The sequence below is a fragment of the Sinocyclocheilus anshuiensis genome, unplaced genomic scaffold (genome assembly GCF_001515605.1).
Source record: "Sinocyclocheilus anshuiensis isolate Anshui unplaced genomic scaffold, SAMN03320099.WGS_v1.1 scaffold1845, whole genome shotgun sequence".
In the NCBI taxonomy this organism is placed as follows: Eukaryota; Metazoa; Chordata; class Actinopteri; order Cypriniformes; family Cyprinidae; genus Sinocyclocheilus; species Sinocyclocheilus anshuiensis.
The window spans coordinates 169,944-191,011 of NW_015540953.1; the positions used below are offsets into that span (position 1 = coordinate 169,944).

Consider the following 21,068-nt stretch of genomic DNA (forward strand, 5'->3'; position numbering starts at 1 on the left):
ACAACTTTTTTTTTATGGCCAGTGCATGCTAAAAATGGTTCTATAATTCTCCTACAGAAAGGTGCTGAGATCAAGAAAGCAGCGATTTTAGTGCTTGATCCAAAGAGGAGCAATGCCATCAACATCGGCATGACCGTTTTGCCTGCTATACATGTCATTAAAAGTGCCATCCTCACCTTTGATGAGTTTGCCATCAGTAAAGAGGGCATTGAGGTAATGTAGCACTAGCGTCCACCACCTGGGGGAAGTAGAAGCTTGTTTAATTTGTTTAAACATGCCCACATTTCTGTATTGAGCATACATCAGTATTTTTTTCTTTTTATAATTAATTATTATAAAATTAAGAAAGATTTGAAATGATTATTTTGTACATTACAAATCTGAAGTAAAATATCCTCTGCTTCTATCCACCTGTAGAAAATCCTGACCATGATTCCAACTGATGAAGAGAAACAGAAGATTCAGGAGGCGCAGCTGGCCAACCCTGATGTACCGCTGGGCACAGCAGAGCAGTTTCTGCTCACTCTCTCATCCATCAGTGGCCTCACGGCCAGATTACAGCTCTGGGCCTTTAAACTGAACTATGAGACCCTGGAGAAAGTCAGTGCCCTACGACAATTAATCCTCTTTTTATACTAAGTTTATACTTAGAATGAAAACCTGTTTACTCCAGTAGCATGATCATAATAAAAGGATTAATCGGCTAAAGCGTTACAACTATTTGTTAGTTCTAGTCTGTTGTATTAAACCATGCAGAGGTGACCATTTAAAAGTAATACAAATAATTTATTCCTGTGATGACAAAGCTGAATTGTCAGCAGGTTTTACTTACTATTTTCTGTAAACTGTGATGCATTTATTTCAGGATTATTTGATGAATAGAAAGAATAGCCTGACCCCAAACTTTCAGTAGTGTATTTGTAAGCATTAGATTATTGTTGTTATTATTATTATTATATATATATAAATCTGTGAAGTCTGCTGAAAATCTGTGAAAGCTGTATTTGAAGCAATTGTAAAAATGCTCATAAATGCACCTAATGCTGCATTGCTTGGCACCCTTAAAATTATACAGTTAATGGATTATATCAATTGTTCGAAGCATTGTTTACACCTATTATAATAAATGTAATTGTCTATAGAACATTAGTGTATTTTATCATATCATATTGCCAGTGTACTACAGTATAATGTCGAGATTCTATTTATCTATTTTGACATTGGAAAAAAAAACGTATTCACAGCCTCAGTGTTTCAGTATTGCATTCTGTCTGATCAGTGAACTCTAGTTCTGATAGTAGGAATTTAGTCATTTAGGCTTCTATAATTGAGTTCTGCCAACCATGATTTGTAGTGACTTTGTGTTTAGTGAGGCTTTCATTTCCAAACATTCGTTCTTAATTTCTCTCTTTCTGTCATTCTTCTATCCCTCACACATGAATGTTGCAGGAGATTGCAGAGCCTCTTTTTGACCTGAAACTGGGTATGGAACAACTCGCCAAGAACAAAACCTTCAAGCGTATCCTAGCAACACTACTGGCCATTGGCAACTTCCTCAATAGCTCCAATGTAAGTGCTCCATCTCCTCCACAGTGAGTCCTAGGAGCAGAGTTACCTTTAAAGCACCTGTATTAAGGGCAAGTGCTGCAGTCTGGAGCTTGATGGACACACGTGATTAGTCAGAGCAGCTCTGTTCTGATGCCTTAATCTTTTGCTTTTGCCTTGTGGAAGGTAAGATATGATCAAGACCCTGCATGGCATGTTTTCTGTGCTGAATAATGTCACAACCTCTTGAACTCTTCAAACTCGTATACACACAAGTAGTGAAGACACTCTGTACTACGATGTGTAGAACACTTTCGTTTTGAACCATGGCAGACAGATCAAACTGGTTTTTGATTTTAAAGGGATAGTTCACCAAAAAATGAAAATTGCCCCATGATTTACTCACCCTCAAGCCATCCTAGGTGTATATGACTTTTCTCTTTCAGATGAATACAATCAGAGTTATATTAAAAAATGTCCCGGCTCATTCAAGCTTTATAATGGCAGTGAATAGTGGTCGAGATTTTGAAGGCCAAAAAAAGTGCGTCCATCCATCATAAAAAGTGTAATAAAGGCCTTCTGAAGCGATTCTATGCATTTGTTATAAGGAATAGTTGACCCCAAAAATGAAACTTTTCTCATCAATTCAGGCTCTCTTAAGCTTTACTTAGAATAAAAAAACATTTCACATATTCAGAAATATCATTAGTTTTAATGAGGTCTTTATAGCTTGCTGTCTGTTGCAATGCCATCTTAAAAACTTGACCGTTAGCAGTTAATAACGGTTCAGTACATGATGTCCTTTAATTTGTGCCACTCGATTTAATGAGTAGCCATGTTAATATTTTTTTCCCACCAGTTGCCAACAAAGCTAATGTAGTATTTCATTGAACATCACATAATGACTTTAATTGGCACTTCTTGGCTCTCTGGCAGGCTAAGGGCTTTGAGCTCAGTTATCTGGAGAAGGTTACTGAGGTGAAGGACACAGTACACAGGCAGTCTCTGCTTCATCATACCTGCAATTTTGTGGTGGAAAACTGCCCAGATATGACAGACCTTTACTCTGAGATCCCTGCTATCACACGCTCTGCTAAAGTAGGTGACTCAGACGCTTCTTTATATGCATTTTTCATTTCTTTGTTCTGTTTGTCTTACCTTTTAGATGTAATAATGTTCAATTATTTATTAATTGGTGCTGGGATTTTCATTTCATTGCTCTCTTCTAGGCTTTTATAGTAGCCGTTTTTTTTTCTATAGCACATCTTGTAAAGGTCGCCATTGTAATTAATGAATAAACTGCTGTGTACATTGGTTTCTTTTTTGTTCTGTTTCTCCTTTTGAAGGTAACTATGCTAATAACACCGTTTACCTTCATAATTTATCACTACCTCCTTTCTTTTCCCACAGGTGGATTTTGAGCAGCTGTCTGAAAACCTGATTCAGTTGGAGAGAAAATGCAAAGCATCTTGGGACAACCTTAAAGTAGTGGCCAAACATGAAACTAAACCTAACTTGAAAAACAAAATGACAGAATTTCTGAAAGACTGTACTGAAAGGATCATCATCCTGAAAGTAGTGCATAGGCGCATTATTAATAGGTAATAAAAAAACACACTGTAATACATTTTATACTTCAACATGTTAAATTAAAAGATACCAACTTCATTTGGATGCTTCCCGTAAGTTGATGAGCTTCAATGATTGTGCCTAATTTTTTTAATTAGGATTAACTGGAGCATACAGTATATTACTTGTACTTCCTTCACTTTGCAGGTTTCATTCCTTCTTGCTGTACTTGGGTCAGCCCTCATACTCGGTGCGGGACACTAAAGTAACTCAGTTCTGTAAGATCATCAGTGAGTTTGCCCTCGAGTACCGCACCACACGAGAGAGAGTCCTCACCCAGAAACGCAAACGTGCCGTCCACCGCGAGCGCACCAAGACCCGGGGCAAAATGATCACTGAGGTGTGGAATGGAAGCTCTTGAGGAAAATCACCAACTTAAAACATACTTTGACTACACTAAGATGTCCTCTGATTTTAGTCCACTAACCTAATTCCACCACATATAATGTTTAAGTCTTTTTTTATATAATTTTTAAAACTATTTTAATGATTATTGCTCATGTACTTCCAGTTTACTGTTACGGTCTTGAGTTTACACATACCTTGTAGAATCTGAAAAATGTTAAAAAGCTTAACAAAATAATAGGAATAATAATAGCTGAATATTTATTTAAATTACCCTGTTCAAAAGTTTACATATGCTTGATTCTTAATGCTGTGATTTTTTTTATTATTTTTTTCCCTGGATGAGCCACAGCTTTTATGTTTTGGATAGTCCAGAGCAGTTCAACTGATCTTCAGAAAAATCCTCCAGGAGTGAAATTATTTTTTCAAGACAAGGATTTGGTTAAAGTATCCTTATTTTGTGTGGCTTCTGAAGGGCAGTACTGAATAGAAAAAAATTGCTCTTTAAACAAAATAAGAGACAATTTCACAACTTCATAATTTCAGTGCCATCAAGATCATTGCTAGACATAGTCCACCTCTGAACACTCCGCAGTATAAAGTATAAAGCATTTAGCCGGCCCCCTCAGCACAGGGCCTGGGACAATTTTCTCAGCTGTCCCTCCCCCTGACGACAGCCCGGATCGACATTATGCCACAAATGTTGTCAATAGTGCTTAACTGGTATTGAACTCAGATCATTCATTTGAGGGAATGAACCAATTCATGGTCCTCTCCACAACCCCACTGTATCACCCTCAATCGTCAATTAGTAGATTGAGAAAAAAACTTTACCAATAACTAATTATACTTTCTGATTCTTTTTTTTCTTTCTTCTCATAGACAGAGAAGTTTTCTGGAGCAGTTCCACAGCTGTCTCTGGAGGACAACCCATCCCCGGTTTCTTCAACAGTAGAATCAGAGCCAGCCCAAGAGGAGCATGAGAACATGAAAAACCTGCTCATTGGCGACAACAGCAAGCTGCGCAGGAGCCGTGCTGTACGAAGTAAGATACCACAACGCACAGCAAATCCAGGTTATATAAGAGTTAGCAGTTTAGACCAGTGTTAGTCCTCCTGCTTGGACCCAACCTTCCTGTGGAATTTAGTTACACCCCTCTAGCACACCTGGTTTAGAAACATTAGGTGATCCAGATTTGTTTAATTACAGTCACAGAAGTAACATCTGCAGGAAGGTAGATCTCCAAACCAAACTGAGAACTACTGTTTCAATCACAAAAAGTTTAGTTACCCAGCCCAGATGTAGCTTTTGTTTGTTTAGTTTTTTTATTCTGCTACAACATCTGTTAAGACAGTTTGCAATGGTTTGGATGATGATGATGATTATTATTTTAAGTTTTGTTTATTATTTTGTTTGTCAATTTGGGGATCTTTTATAGAGATTCTTACCACTGGTGGGGACACTTCTCCAATTTCACCAACTCTTCAGTTGAGTGATGAAGGTAGAGCATTTGGAGCATGGATGTGTGCAAAGATAAAGCAATTGTGCAGCTTTTAATATATTATAAAACTGTATAATTAATGAGAGCATTAAGGTTGGGTCATTTGATCTCACAGAGGGGCCTTATGACTTTGACAGCGCTCCTACTTCACCAGTAGAGAGCCAATCAGCACAGGATGATGATGATGATGATGAAGGTAGAGTTACTGCACAAGCTGCATGGAGTAGGGTTGGGTATCGTTTTTTTTTTTCCGATACCGGTGCCAAATCGATACTTTTAAAATGGTTCCGGTGCCTAAACGGTGCCTGAACTGATACTTATTAAAAAAATGAATAAATAAAAATTCCCCCAAAAATGATGAATTGGCCATTAGCACTGTAAACACATGATGTCTGTTTCATTCATACTGGACAGCTAAACTCAGGAAATCCCTTATGGACAAAGGCATGGCTATTATAGCTGTAATTTGCAGTTAACTGAGTAAACGGAACATATAAACGTTTTGAATGATAAAACAAAGACAATAAACACTCGACTGCGACAATATAGTTTATCTGTTTTATTCAAGCCATCTGGTATTTTCATAATAATTAAGTATATTTATAATCCATTGCTAATCGATGTATTTTTTTTTTTTAAGTAGCATATGGAACATATTTTCTGCCTCATTCTGTGACAAGAAGCCACATCAGATCACAAAAGGAAGCATTTGACTGGTGTTGTGGAGTAAAAAGGTTATAATGTTCTCTTTTGTTGGACAACAGGTTAGAAATGTGAATACAAGGGAGGTTTAGCTTTAGGCATTTTAATTTAAAGGGGTCATATGATGCTGCTAAAAAGAACAGTATTTGGTGTAATGAAATGTGTTTATGCGGTTTAAGGTTAAAAAAACACATTATTTTCCACATACTGTACATACCCATAGGCGGAATTCTCGGGGGGGGACAGGACCCCCCCCATCTGAGGGATGTCCCCCCTAAAAATATGATTAAAAACCACGCTGTGCATTGTAAATAACAATATTTTATACTTTAATAAATTGTAAGTAGTAAAACAACACAATCGGGGCAAAAATGCGTTTTAAGTTTTGAGTCTCCCCCTCCCTTGCCTCACTTTGGTCCAAATGCCTGCTTTCCTCTTTTACATCACCTACACACACACAAGTCCGGTGAGCGGGAAATTGTTTTTCACGTGCGGTGCCAGTGATGATGCTTCTTACATCCGTTTCGGAGAACCAGAGGACAAATATTTCAATCGATAGCTCAGGCATGGCACCGAAATCTGCGTTCGGATTCGGTTCTTGTACATACCGTTTACATGGATACCCATAGGCGGAATTCTCGGGGGGGGACAGGACCCCCCCCATCTGAGGGATGTCCCCCCTAAAAATATGATTAAAAACCACGCTGTGCATTGTAAATAACAATATTTTATACTTTAATAAATTGTAAGTAGTAAAACAACACAATCGGGGCAAAAATGCGTTTTAAGTTTTGAGTCTCCCCCTCCCTTGCCTCACTTTGGTCCAAATGCCTGCTTGATAGGGATGGGCGTATCGATCCGAAGTATCGATATATCGATACTGACGCGAGTATCGAAAGTATCGATACTCAAACAAAAAATATCGATACTAAGGTGCGTTTTATTTACCAGTGGTTTTGTATATTTAACAAAAATAATAATAATAATAATAATGAGTACAATATGCATTGAATTGGACGAATAACCTTTGTTAGCGAGTAATTGTGTAGGATAGAACTATTTTCCTGCTCATCTATAAATTTCATAATTTAAAAGTTTAGTGCAGAAGTATCGAATCGGTATCGATATCGACGATACTGCCTTGAAAAATATCGGTATCTTATCGAAAACAAAATAAGGGGTATCGCCCATCCCTAGTGCTTGAGGGAAATGGTTGCCAGGTTTTCATAACAAAACCCGCCCAATTGCTACTCAAAACTAACCGCGTTTCGAGGGGTCCCCCGGTAAAAATCGCGTTCTGGGGGCTAAAATACACGTTATTGGGGTCGCTTCAACTCGCGGACATGAAAAACAACCCGCAGCAACAGTGATAAAGCAGCCCAATTCCAGGGGAACACCGCGGACTTGGCAACACTGTGACGGCTACAACGGACACGAGCGCTGTCACGGCGCGACCACAACAGCTCAGAGTTGTCTAATTTGGCACGGCCTCCCTGCTGCACTAATAGTAGTAAGCCATTCCTCTGTGTATAAATCATAGGCGCGGGAATTGGGGGTGCTGCAGCATAATTTTCCCCCCGTTTTTTTCTGTGGGCAACTGTTTAACTGTTGGGAATACAAAAATCATTGGCAAAGGCTATCAGTGTTAAGTCTGACGTCACGTGTCACCGCTTCTATCAGATACCACGAGAAAACAACAAAAGGTGCTAATATACACTCACATGTGATATAATACTACCAAAAAAAAGTCTAATCCTAACCTTTTAACTCCATACCGAAATCCCAGATAGCCAGACAATGAAAATATAAATATAAATAAATAAGTATAAAAATTATTTGTGTTTGGGACGCTGCGAGCATGAAGACTGTAGTGTAGACCGTAAGTTTGAAAACGTTTAGCTTAAATGTTTAATATGAATAAACAGTGCTCATAAACAGCTGCTGAGGTAGTATAGAGAATGAGGGGTACATAGGGCGGTGACGTAACGTGCACGCTGCCGCCATCTTAGCAGGATTCCGTTGTTTGTTTACAGTCTATGGTTGATTTTTTTGTTGCTGTCAAGCTCCGTTGATTTAGTTTTCGCGATGCCTGGAAACTGCTGTTGTGTGGAAAAACTGCCATTGCAGGTCACACGACCTTCATGGAAACAAAATCCACAATAAAGAATGAGAATGTGACGTAACGCCGCGTTGAGTTCTGGGAAACTGCTTTGTTTATCCGCCATATTTGCAGGATAGCGCTGCCTTTCCGCTATTGAGTTTAGGGCAGTATTTGATTGTTTGTCGTGATTATGAAAAATGTCACCATTGTATGTCATTCATGCTGCATCAAGAATGGCAATAGTAACTCAGATCATCGTTCTGAGAGAAAACTGGACAATGCAATATGTTTTTTCACCTTTTCTATGTGTAAAAACACCAAGGGAAGGAGGTCGCGGAGAAGACGCCGAATAGTAAATCTGTTAATGTCACTGAATAAAACTCACTGACTCTCACTCAATAAAAGAATCACATTGCTGTGTGTTTTTGAAAGTTTTGATTGTGTTGGTTTAATAGTTGACATTACCTTGCGAGCACGACTCTCACCAAGTACTGCTCACTGCAGAGCCAAATGACCTCCAGCTCCCCCTCTCTGGATGTCCAGCTCCACCTCTGTTTGAACTAATGGGTGGAGTTATGTTTAGCGGTAGGGTTAGGGAGTGGTTGGGTGCCTAGCTCCACCCATTACATCCAGCGAGGGGGAGCTAGAGCTCCAGCTCCTCCCATTTGGCTCTGCAGCGAGCACCCTCTCACTCTCACTCCCACTACGCTTGTGAATTAGCAGAACTTGAACAGGGGACTTTCTAAAATGCTTAAAGTGGCTTAATGTACCAAGACAGTGATAAAGACAAACTTGTAAAGCATATACTATGTACAGATATGCATATAAGCTCAAAATGTGAACGCAACGCGTTTATTTACACGTTGAGCATTTTCCTCTCATATAAAAAACGCGCTTAATGCACCGAGACAGCACACACATCTTACTAATAAAGTATAATATGTGTAGAAAAACAGATGAGCCCAAAATATGAACTTTAAATATCACTGTCTTAATCCATAAGCGCTTTCTACATTACAGTTTTCTAAAGGGAGGAAAACGCTTTACGTTTAACATTTAAACACGTCGCGTTAATATTCTGGCTCATCTGAATGTCTTTTAGCATCACTGTCTTAGTACATTAAACCAGCATTTTAAAATGCAACAAAACTGTTCACAAGCTCCTAGGGATTTGATTTTGCTTGTGATTTGTTGAAATAAATATAAAAAGTACGTGACTGTTTGCTGAAAGTGACCCAATCTCTGATTCTCCTCCGTGGCCATGGAAAAATTAATATTTATAATGACAATTATACTTTGTCATTTAAAAGTTTCCAACAAAGAAATGGATCGACTTCTGCCAGCTTGTTGAACACACAACTTTATTTGGATAATGTACCATATGACGGCTGAAGCAGCAGCGAGCGTCTAGCGGGCGACACTGTTTTCACACTAATCAGGTAAACATTGTAAACCTAATTCTACAGAAAAAAATCAAATTATCATGCAGTGCGATAAAATAGCTTCTTCCCTGCAAACGATACAATGAAGAATGAATGATTGTTTAACTTAAAGGCAGAAACAAAACAAAAGATAAGCAGTTATCCTTATAGAGAATGAGAAGTAACCATGGGAACGGAGAGCGTATCCTGCTAATATGGCGGCGCCTTCCCGAAAAGCAATGCGGAGTGAAAAGATTGTGACGTAACTCCTCATTCTCTATTCTACGGTGGCCGAGAAGTGCAAAGCAAATCACAATTCTGAAAACAAAATAACAAATTACAAACGCAAATGCAAGTCTAAAAAACAAAATAACAATTCAGAAAGCACAACAACAATTCAGAAAACATTATAACAAGTCAGAAAACACAACGACAAATCCAAAAACAAATTTACAAGTCAGAAAACACAACGACAAATCAGACAAACAGCGCTGTCTATAGTTTGAGACAGCGCCATTGGTTTGGGATTACTCACCGCTGACTGGACGAGACATCTGTCAATCAACTTATACAGGGAAGAACCAGCCGAAGAACAGCAGAGTCGTGGTAGAAAGTTCGGAGATGGTATTAAAGTAGCTCAGTTTAAATGTATTGTATGAATTGCCCTTACTTTATTTTGTTTTTTAGACTTGCATTTGCGTTTGTAATTTGTTATTTTGTTTTCAGAATTGTGATTTGCTTTGCACTTCTTGGCCACCGTACTATTCTCAAGTGAAGCGAGTTGAGGCTTGGACCCGGAAACAGCGCTTCTTACGTCACCACTTAACAACACTAACTCCATCCACCAACGTGTGATTGGGCTAGTCAACATTCAGTTCCAGTGGCGCCGATGGTAAAACGTGTGTTATCCACCTTTTGACGCGATCGACCCGGGTTCGAATCTGCCTTTTGGCGAACTTTTTTTTCTTCCTTTTCAAATTTCAAATCGCATCAGAAAATCATTTATTTTTAATAAAAATGAAGGAAATAATCAAAAAGTTGAAAATAAAGTATCGGGTAGGGTTAGGGTAGGTGTAGGGAGGGCTTTATTGTACCAATAAGGTGGCATCCATTTAATAATTAAAATTAAAATGATAATTTACACTCAATACGTTATTATTGCATACTGTTTTATAATGTACTACAATACTGAAGTGCAGATAATTGCCACTATTTGCAACAAGTAGTATACTTGATAGTAGAAATCCTGCTATTTTTCCATTTAATAATTTGAATTAAAATTAAAATTTACACTCAATAAATTATTATTGCATAGGCTACTGTTTTATAATGTATTACAATGCTGAGGTGCAGATAATTGCCACTATTTGCAATAATTAGCAAAATATCCTGCTATTTTAATATAGTATAAATAGCTATTTGCACTTAGTGTAAATAGCATATCACAAAACAAATACTGATATTTTCACTTAGTGTAAATAGCATCTATCGCTAAGAAAATATGCTACCACACCCACCACCCCCACCCCGCGCGCCTTGTGTCTCCTTCAAATACTGCTCTTGAGAAATTTTATGTTTATTGTCCCCTCCTACTGTTATACGAAATTTACGCCCCTGTAGGTACTGGTGCCATATTGGTACCGGGTTTCAGTACCCAACCCTAGCATGGAGTGGGTTTGCTCAACTAACAGAATTATTGTAACTAAATAGTAAATAAATGATTTTTGAGGGGTAACTGACAAGACAGACATGGAAAAACCTGGATGAATAAGCCATTGATTTGGACTTTGCACCCAACTTTGTATTTGCCTGAATATCTGTGAACCTTTTACAAATGACTGATTTTCATTAGCTTGCCAAGATGTAATACCAACCTCATTCATTTGAACACTTCCTTTGAAAGATCTTGGAATGGTTTCTAAAGTAATTAAGTGCAGTAATGATTGATCTAATGTAATTTCTACACAGGTGTTGGCAGGGTTAACACAAACATGTCTGTAGCCAAAGAGGACAGCCCCAGCTCACAGGACGATGCCACAGATGAGATCATGGATCGTCTGGTTAAATCTGTCACCCAGAATCCCACAGAGAGGGCATCTAGTCCAAAAACACGGAAACGTTCGCGGCTTAACAGAAAGTCATGTGAGTACATTTTGACTGTCAACGCATTTTTTGTTGACCATTGAACTTCATAACCAGTTCTGAAGGTTGTTTTAGCCCTAAACCTGGAGGATGAGATTAAGGATTTAGTCACTGTTTGCATTCAACACTATCTGTGTCCAAAACACAATGTAATCTGGCTTCAGCCATTGCTTAGCTTTCAAAAGCCCCTAAATCTCCCTGTCAGATCCATATCGTGCCACCTCTTTACTTCTGCTTGTGCCAGATTGAACTGCCAGACATCTCAGAAATCGAACACCACAAAGAGTCTTTTGTAGGGCATTCTTGCAACTGTACTTTTAAAAATGGAAATTGAAAGCACACAAACCTCCAAACCTGAAAAATATTCTATGCAGCTGAGACCTCTTAGGTTTATTTGTAACATGCTGAAGCGGTCTATGGTATATGTCTTAAGGCGCAGTCACATTTACCATTGTTTCCAAATCCAGTAATTTCTATCGGTATATGAATTCATGTTATCGGGAATTTAACACAAGGGAAAGACTTCCGCATGTAGACTTTGCAACTGCTCAAGTTGGTAATCTTTGACTGCAAAACTTTGCCAAATATTTGCTAATTTGTCTACAACTTTACATTTTTTTTGCATTTACATTTATGCTTTTGGCAGATGCTTTTATTCAGCATGACTTAAGTTATATTCAAGGGACACATTTATCAAGTGTGAATCAAACCCATGACCTTGGCGTTGCTGGCGCCTTGCTCAACAGTTTGAACAACAGGAAAGCTTTTGGTTCATCAAAAGACGGTCTTTATACATGTGCAAATAGTTTTTGTATTATTTAGATGGTTTGACACTGAATTGCATGTTTTATATTACAGTATAACATAAAGTGTTGTGGTTTTATTGGTGTGCTGTTTATGTTGCAGTGCGGAGGACTCTGAAGAGTGGGCTGAGTGTGGACGTGGTGCAGGCCCTTGGCCTCGGCAGTACTAACGTGAAGGTCTGAAGCTGGTAGTTCTCATGTGGGGGAAACTGTAGCAAGACAGCAATGAGGCCCTAAGGAGAGCTGCGTTAATGACAGGAAGAACTGTGATAAAGACATTTCATGGGATGCCTGCAACTAAATTTGTCTGCCAATCTGAACGATTCAGTGGATGAATCATGTACTTCCAGTTGAAATACAAACAGCTGCATTACTATACAAATACCTGAAGTGTGTGCATGATGTCCTTTAGACATATCATGATTTGATTGGTACAAACTTTAATGGCATAGTATTAAATATCAGCCCATGTTTACTGATGGAGAATCGATGCATATATGATCCAGGGAATTAAAATGTTATATATTTTGACCAAATGCACATATTATTTTGTATAGAGCCTTAGATTGCATAGATTGGAGCACAATTTATCAGTCAAGGATATGTATCTAAGGGTTTGAAAGGTTTTAAGTTAATACTGCTTTTTTTTAAGACAAACCTTTTATATTTTAGCCATACCTGTTAGAATGGCTCAGCTCAAGGTTAGGATCATGGAAGCCAGTAATTGAGATCAGTGCAATAGGGTAACTCAAACACACTGGTTTCCTGTGCTCATTAATGAAGCTAAACCCTGGAATAAACGGCACTGTCAGTAATGATTGACCATTGAAAACTCCTTAGTCTTGTACAGGGTTTAATTTGTGTCTGGAAAGCTGACCCATGTGCACCTGGGTGGTGTTCAACTGAATATCCTGACTACCAAGGAGATCTTGATTAGAGAGGACATAAACTAGGTCACATTTGTTTTTCTTTTATTAATCACAGAGCTCTCTTGATAGGTTTGTGGATGCTACAACAGTCTTGTATTCTGCTGTATCACATTTCTGTCCTGATATTTATTATTGTGCATTTTTTTGAAGTTCACCTTTTTAGTTATACCATTGTTATGATGTTATAAAATATGTGCATGGACCACTCTGTTTCTTGCTAAAGAGAAGTGTTGCGTTAAAGGCACAGTATTTCTGACGCAAATTTTAAAAACTGTTACGAGCACATATTTTAAGGATTTTGTTGGTATTGCTTTTTTGCGTGGGGTTATGCTGTAGGAATTTAGAGTCACTATGAATCACTCTGTTGTTTTATGTTTGACCTTATTACCTGTCTGCATGAGTGCATGTGTTCTTCACTCTGAATGTATCACTATTAGCGTGTTCCATTGCTGGACGTCCCAGACACCTGCACAAAGAAAGTTTGTTTGAAATGAAACCGTTTGCAAGTACAGTGCTTCTAATGTTAGACATTATATTGTGTTTCAGAATTGTTTCATATTGACATGTTGGCCTTGAATCCAAAGACAGAGCTTTGTTTAAAATTGAATTAAATGTTTTATGAGACTTTCCCCCCGTTTTTATTTATTTGGTTATTGCCAATCAAACAATCAAGGTCATATGCCAGAAATGCTTCATTGTTTTGTCCTCCTGGGGGCGCATGTGTCTTTTTAAATTCAATTGAAAGCTGCTTTATAATTTAGTGATGATCTGTTATTTAGAATATACTGCGTAAAGGGTTCAATCGACTTGTTGGTTATTCTGTTATAAAAACAAATCTATTTCTCAATTATGTAATGTTTCGTGGCACATAACGCGCGTTTTGAATGCTCTGTGACTGTTTTGACGTGGATGATGAGTGACGGCTCTTTAATAAGGACCTCCTCGTGCGCGAACGAATCACGTGTTCCTATACGCCAGCTGCACCTTCGCGAGTTACCGGCAAGTGGAGTGTGTGTTGATGTTGTAAACCGGTAACGGGGCGTCCCGCGGAGGGCTTCCCATCGCAACAGGAGTGTATAAAAGCAATGGAGATGACACGCCGTTGAACGCCGGAAAGATGCGGGGCTTGAGTTTGCTCCTGTTCATAACGGTGGTTAGTGATGCAACGACTGACCTTTACGTGACCGCAGCATCGCTGCCGCCAGAGCTGGGGGTAAGCGCCGCACCTGCCGTCACATCCCCCGTCGCCTCCCGCTATATTCCTGAAGAGTATGGGCATCCCGGGATTGCGCTCGCCCGGTCTGCGGAGGAGCCGGCGGCGCCGAGCGAGGAGGACGGGGAGTCGTCTCATCACCACGGAGGAGGCTTCAAGATAGTGCAGTGGGAATGGAGCTACGTGCAGACACCTTACATTATAGCCAGCTGGCTTTTAGTGGCCAGTGTGGCGAAAATACGTAAGTTCTGTAATAATAATGTACGTTTTCGCGTATTGAACGAGTTGTTTTGACTGTGGTGTATAGACGCTACCGCTGGCCGTTTGGCAGAAAGTGTGTAAAGTTGACGTTCTTGAGGCCGTGAATATGTGTAGTGCGTTTTATTAAAGCGCGGCGCGGCGCATTCCGCAGATAGCTGTAAAACGATGCGTAAAAAGCGCAAGGCACCTGCGCTTCCCTTCCGCTGGCAGACGCTGGTGGTTGCCATGGCAATAAAGCCCATACATTTCCTCAGGGACATTGTGATGCAATAATAAAAAAGGGCTTTTAGCTGCACAGGAGACAAGCAAACCGCGTTAAAGGGACAGCACTGTTCTTTGCGGTTAGTGATGGGTTTCTATTTGTACCTGTAATTTTCTTGATTTTTCTTTGTTATTGCAATCAGTGCTGTAACACCCCGCGAGATATTTCTGTGCACTGTGAGCTCCCCGTGTTCCCACCGATCCGGCACCTTTCCAAAAGGCGCGAGTCTCCGCGGACAGTAGCGTGCTCTGATTGGCTAGGACTCCTCACCTTTCCATCATCAGTCTAGGCTGTGTTCTGCCGGTGATGGAAAGTTCGATTCTTGTCCGCGAATCGGTTCTTTCGAACTGTTTTACGAAGAACACGTTTAAAAAGCGATTCAGTTCTTCGTACCTCAGTCATGACATCATCATAAGGTCCCTGGCGTCGCATAGTGTTGTAAAACGGCACGGAGCTATTTATTGCTTTTTATTACGTTTTATTAATGATGATGCATATAGCTAACATATTTTCCCTTTTCAGTTTGTTGCAGACTTTGCAGCCATGCAACAACCTAGAGCCTCATTTAGAGCCTAAATATAATTAGCATTTACAATACTAAAATTAATTTGCTCTTGGCTGAAACAGTTTTTGCATTTTTTAATAAAATTTCTGTATTAAAGGGATTTAAAAAATAATCATAATGCTGTTATTTACTCACCCTCATGTTTTTCCAAACCTGTATTATCTTCTTTGTTCTGTTCAACACAAAGAAGAAGAAGAAGAAGAAAAAAAACAGGGTACACTGAAACACCTACAGTGAAGGTCCAATCCGTAAATGTCATTAAATGGTATATTCACAAGACTGTGTTATATATATATATATTATTATTAATCCATATATGGAAGTCAATGGGGGACCAGCAACTGTTTTGGGCCAGCATTCTTCAAAATATCATCTTCTGTGTTCAACAGAAGAAAGAAACTCACGCAGGTGAGAAACAACTTGTGGGTGAGTAAATGGAGACAGAATTTTGATTTTTGGGTGAATTATCTCTTTAAAACCAGCACTGTTTTGCGTGTGTATGAATAAAACTTTCACACTATCAAGTTATTTCCAGCACGTTTAACTTGCAACATTGCTGCTATTTGGTTAATATTTTTTCGCCAAAATCGATTAGTCAAATGCTACTACAGTCATCACAAGGTGATTCTTGTTTGGGAGTTCACATGAGAACTGTATGATTTTGTGTTATTCGTGAATGAATTTGACCTCTTTTGTTAAATGGTTCAATTGATTCATTGAAAAGATCCAACTCATAGGAATGATTTCTTTATGTGAGAGGTCTGTTGTGTTCAGTTGTGCTGCAGTAAGTAGTAAATTGAGAGCTCAGAGTGCCAAAAGTACATTATAAAAATATCTTAAAGGGGTCATATGATGCTATTTTAAAGATCATTATTTTGTGTATTTGGTGTAACAGAATATGTTGACATGCTTTATTGTTCAAAAAACACATTATTTTTCAAATACTGTACATTATTGTAGGTCCTCTATGCCCCGCCTCTCTCAAACACGTCGTTTTCAACAAAGCCCCTTCCTTTGACAAGCGCAGTCTGCTCTGATTGGCCAGCCTTTTGCTTTCGCACTGAAACACACAGCGTCTCCCTGACATGGCTGCAACACTACTGCTGTTCCTGAAACCACGCGTTTCTTTGCGTGCACATTTGGGCGGCATTATGCTAATATTTCCACATAGTGACGTAGACATGTGGGGGTGTGTTAGAACGAGGCTAGGTAGGCGTGGCTGACTCTTAACTTTTATAAAGAATATCTCTTTGGATTTGAGACTTTAGTCTTTACAACTTTACAGATCTTCTTTATGCACCAAGAGCTTGTAACACTCCAAAGAGAAAGGAAAAATTTAAATCGCATCATATGACCCCTTTAAGAACACAGGAGAATTCTCAGGCATGAAAAACATGACATGTTGTAATGGTACGTTCAACTTACTGATTAAATAATGAACCATGAATGCAGAATTCAGGATTTGAGGACAAAATGGTTAACAGAAAAACTCGCTGTACATTTTGTGGTGTAGTTTATTCATGAAAATACACGCATATATATACATACACAAAATGCACTGCCTCCTGTATTTGCATGTGTGGGTGTCTCTCAGGCATCTCTCAAGCTTGTATTTTTGGGTATGACATGCAGTTATATCAGATCATTTAGTTCTGGTAGCTCAATCATCTGTTTCTCCATGATTCAATTGCCACTGTAACACCATCAAAATTCACTCTGAATATTTATCTTGCATCTAGCGAAAGTAGCACTATCTGAAGATAGTGCTGAACACTGCACACAGTGTTCAGCTGACTTCAAGTGCCGAGTACACACAGCCTAAACTGGTGTTAAGAAAACAGTACAGCATGTCACCTACATAGGTGACAAAACCACAAAAGGCAAAGTGTTTTATACTGTCCTTAAACTACTGTAATGTATCATTATAGGCACTACCATAACATTGCATCAGTGTATTATTGAAATGACTATGGAGTAATTAGACACACACTTTTGTCCCACAGATTAGGGGCCTTATTACCCCTTACTGTAACATTGGCAAGTGTAATTTATGCGGTCCCCCATTCAAAAGTTTGGGATCTGTATTTGTTTTTTAAATGAAGTCCCTTATGCTCTTATTTATTTATTTATTTGCTCAAAATGATAGAAAATATTACTATTGTGAAATATTATTAACATTTAAATAACTTTTTCTGATTTTTAAATATATTTTAAAATGTAATTTATTCCTGTGGTGGCTAAGCTGAATTTTCAGCAGCCATTACTCCAGTCTTCAGTGTCACATGATCCTTCAAAAATCATTGATGCTCAATAAATATTTCATATTATTAGTGATGAAAACAGTTTTGCTTCTTAGTATTTTTTTGTGGAAACGGTGATTATTCTTTGATAAAATTTCAAAAGAACAACATTTATCTGAAATAGAAATCTTTTGTAACATTGTCTTTGTTTACCGTCTCGTTTGATGTCTTTCATGATATAAAAAAAACTTGAATTTATGCTCAGCTATTGCCAGTGCCAGTTATTGACACTGTCTGCCCATTAGTTCAGCTACAGACAAAAACAAACAATAAAATGCACGTAGTGATGATTATGATCTGTCCTGTCACTTTCACACTCTCATTTTTCAGAGTATTGCATTCAGAACACACTCTTTTCAAACATCCATTCTCACAGTTAAGTTTGAGTCATGGGGTTTTATACAAAGCACCATCCCATTACACACACACTTTAATTTAATGATAGGCCTGTTCTAATGTTAATAAAGATAATTGTAGTGGGACGGCACTCCACTCTATATTCCTAATTAGCTGTGCAAAAGTTCTCTCTCTGCCTGTCCCTGAAAATGAAGGGCATCGGTTTAATTGGATTTAATATTATTTCATTATGGTTGTAATTATATGTGGACTGATTATTAAAAGCTTATGTCAAGTAATAATTTAAAAGCAGGAGGTCTTGTGATAGAAATTATTAAGCAGTAGCAAGCATCATATTCACACATATGAAGGTCTTTTCTATTACAATAGTAAGAGGTTGGAGTGGCACACAGGTGTCAATATGAATGAAATGAATCCGTAGCACTGTGTATTTTATATCTATATAGGCTTGTTGTTGTTGTTGTTGTTTAGTGTTTGTGTGTGCACACATGCATGTGTTTGTGCAGATGTCTAGTATGCTTTTTTTGGTTGTATGTCAAGTGTTTTTCTGTCCTTGTGTGAATGACTCATGGTGAGCGGTGATTGTTATGTTTCTTGGCAGAGGTGTGCAGTGTGTTCTCCCTCCTCCACAAAATCACTCAAATCGTGGAGACATTCATAATTAGTGCCATTAGAATCTCTCATTATGCTGTAATGTGTTGTGATTTTACACACTGGCATTTCATGAGGACTACTTTTGTAAATGGAGGTCAGTGTGTGTAATAAGGTTTATTGATCAACATTATTTTCATTAAAATATCCCCAATCTTTATATAGCCAAACTCCTTATAATCTATTAAATTCCCTTTTGTCCATGTAAACACTACTTGTGGTTTATGTGAAGCATAGGCCTACACCTCGTGTTTCAGGGTCCTGATCCAGCCGACTTAGTGAATTCGTGATGATGAGGAGGAACCTGAGTTATTGCGGTGTGATTGTTCCGCTTCTGATAATCACTTGTACGGTCATTTGATATGTCTGACTTGTGAATGAAAACTGGTCATACTGAATTTCCCAGTGGAAATATTGTGATGAATTCTTGCAGCTGCTCCGTGGAGTAAGGTCGTGCATTTTACGCATGCAGTCACCTTGTTCAGTTTTTGGCCGTTTGTTTCGTTTGTGTATATTATACTTCTTTCTTAAAACTGCAGATTGAGATTGATGTTTTTGTGACAGCATACTGGCACACTTACTGTCCCTCTGTGACTCACTATTTGTCACTGTAAGGCATTGTACGTTAGAGTGGTGTTGAGTAACAATTCATCTGAAACCACGGTGTGGAATTACAGCAGAAACTACTCTTTAAATGAGGCTTGTTGGCTGCTGTGTGCCATGAAGCTTTTAGTTTTTTGCATGCTGTTTGGTTTGTTTTATTATTTTATGCATTTGGGTGCTTATAAAATTGGCACGTGTGCATCTTGAAGCAATAAACTCCTAACAGGTGAACACTTTGACACAATTTTTCATCCTTTAATGCATGACATCCAATACAGTGGACAGATCTTTACAATCTTAAACTGTTTAGGGTATGATGTTTCATGCTGGCCTTTGACCCTTAGTCATAATTCTGTACGACTGTCTTTTTGTTTTTTTTAAACCACATGAATTCAAAATGACTGACAAAAGTAGGGATGCACTAAGTATCTCTATAAGATCAGTCAAATATCGCAGTGATGTTTGATTGAGACTTTGCAATTACTACACAATACAATTACTATGCTATATACTTTGGAATATAATTACTATACTATATAATTACTACAGTGCAGTACATGAATGCAGTGTGCTGTATTTACATTATGTGCAAAATCCAATTCAAATTAATATACAGCTATAGTGACATTCCACTAAAAGCATATTTACACTTTTAATGACACTGAATGGCAACATAATATCTCAATCCATTTTACCTTTGTTTCTCTGTTCTCTCTTTTCTTTGCTCTGTAATCTACAGTGTTCCACTTCTCTCAGCGTTTCACCACAGCGGTCCCGGAGAGCTGTATGCTCATTCTGCTAGGTCTGGTTCTGGGTGCAGTGGTTCTTATCGCCAGCAATAAGCAGCCGTATCAACTAGACCCAGGACTTTTTTTCCTCTTTCTCCTGCCAACTATAGTGGGGGATGCTGGGTATTTTATGCCAGCACGGCTCTTTTTCGACAACCTGGGTGCCATTTTGATGTATGCTGTGGTAGGCACATTGTGGAATGCCTTCTGCACTGGATTCTGTCTCTATGGAGTCAAGATGGCAGGGGCCATAGGTGAGTTATGGGGTGTCAGTTCAAACTAATGGAACCAAATATGACACTTCTTAAATGATCATAGATCATAAAGTGCTTGAGCCATGTAGGCCTGTTTTGGAACTTTTTATTAAGAGAAATTATGAGTGGGTAAGCATATTAAAATAATAATAATTTTTGAATCATTTTTTGATTCCAGACATTTCAAGAGCTAAATGTTCCTCAATAAAAACAAGCATTGCTGAGGGGACAAATTAAAATAAGAAATATTATGTTTATATTTTTTAGCATCTTAATTAAGATTCTTAAACCCTTCTTGGAAGTTTATTGACTTCCCCCTAGTGGGCCCTGACCCCGGTTGCAAATCACTGCTTTAATAAATACCATAAGCTATTAAATAAGCTATTACAGGCCTTTTGTTACTGTGATTTTACTTCAATTGCTTATTTCATTTAGAAAATACTGACAACTGCAAGATAAAAGATGGGAACGTTCAATAAAGGATTCAATTTATTAATAATATTTATCACCACAATTTTATCACAGAGTTATCTATTCATTCATTCTATTCATAAGTCTAAATACAGGTGATACAGTAGGTTAAAGGGTTAGTTCACCCAAAAATGAAAATCCTGTCATTAATGACTCACCTTCATGTCGTTCTAAACCCGTAAGACCTTCGTTCATCTTCGGAACACAAATTAAGATATTTTTGAT

The 21,068-nt window shown here is 38.3% G+C and overlaps 2 protein-coding genes across 7 annotated transcripts in view; both read left to right on the plus strand.

The window, feature by feature from the left end:
• Window positions 1–13,813, plus strand: part of LOC107689971 (FH1/FH2 domain-containing protein 1-like) — a 59,048-nt gene extending 45,235 nt beyond the window's left edge. For 2 of the 6 annotated variants that reach the window (XM_016488179.1, XM_016488181.1), the window contains 11 exons: window positions 58–213; window positions 418–600; window positions 1,450–1,569; window positions 2,482–2,643; window positions 2,956–3,146; window positions 3,322–3,514; window positions 4,402–4,564; window positions 4,958–5,020; window positions 5,136–5,216; window positions 11,213–11,386; window positions 12,293–13,813. In XM_016488179.1, the coding sequence (XP_016343665.1) occupies window positions 58–213; window positions 418–600; window positions 1,450–1,569; window positions 2,482–2,643; window positions 2,956–3,146; window positions 3,322–3,514; window positions 4,402–4,564; window positions 4,958–5,020; window positions 5,136–5,216; window positions 11,213–11,386; window positions 12,293–12,372 (1,566 nt within the window). In that variant the 3' untranslated portion in view covers window positions 12,373–13,813. Of the gene's footprint in view, window positions 1–57; window positions 214–417; window positions 601–1,449; window positions 1,570–2,481; window positions 2,644–2,955; window positions 3,147–3,321; window positions 3,515–4,401; window positions 4,565–4,957; window positions 5,021–5,135; window positions 5,217–11,210; window positions 11,387–12,292 lie in introns of all 6 variants that reach the window. The other 4 variants (XM_016488183.1, XM_016488184.1, XM_016488180.1 and 1 more) reach the window with 3 other exon arrangements.
• A 420-nt stretch (window positions 13,814–14,233) lies between these two features.
• Window positions 14,234–21,068, plus strand: part of slc9a5 (solute carrier family 9 member A5) — a 23,389-nt gene continuing 16,554 nt past the window's right edge. The window contains 2 exon segments of the mRNA XM_016488189.1: window positions 14,234–14,572; window positions 20,070–20,372. Coding sequence (XP_016343675.1) covers window positions 14,236–14,572; window positions 20,070–20,372 — 640 coding nt within the window. The 5' untranslated portion in view covers window positions 14,234–14,235.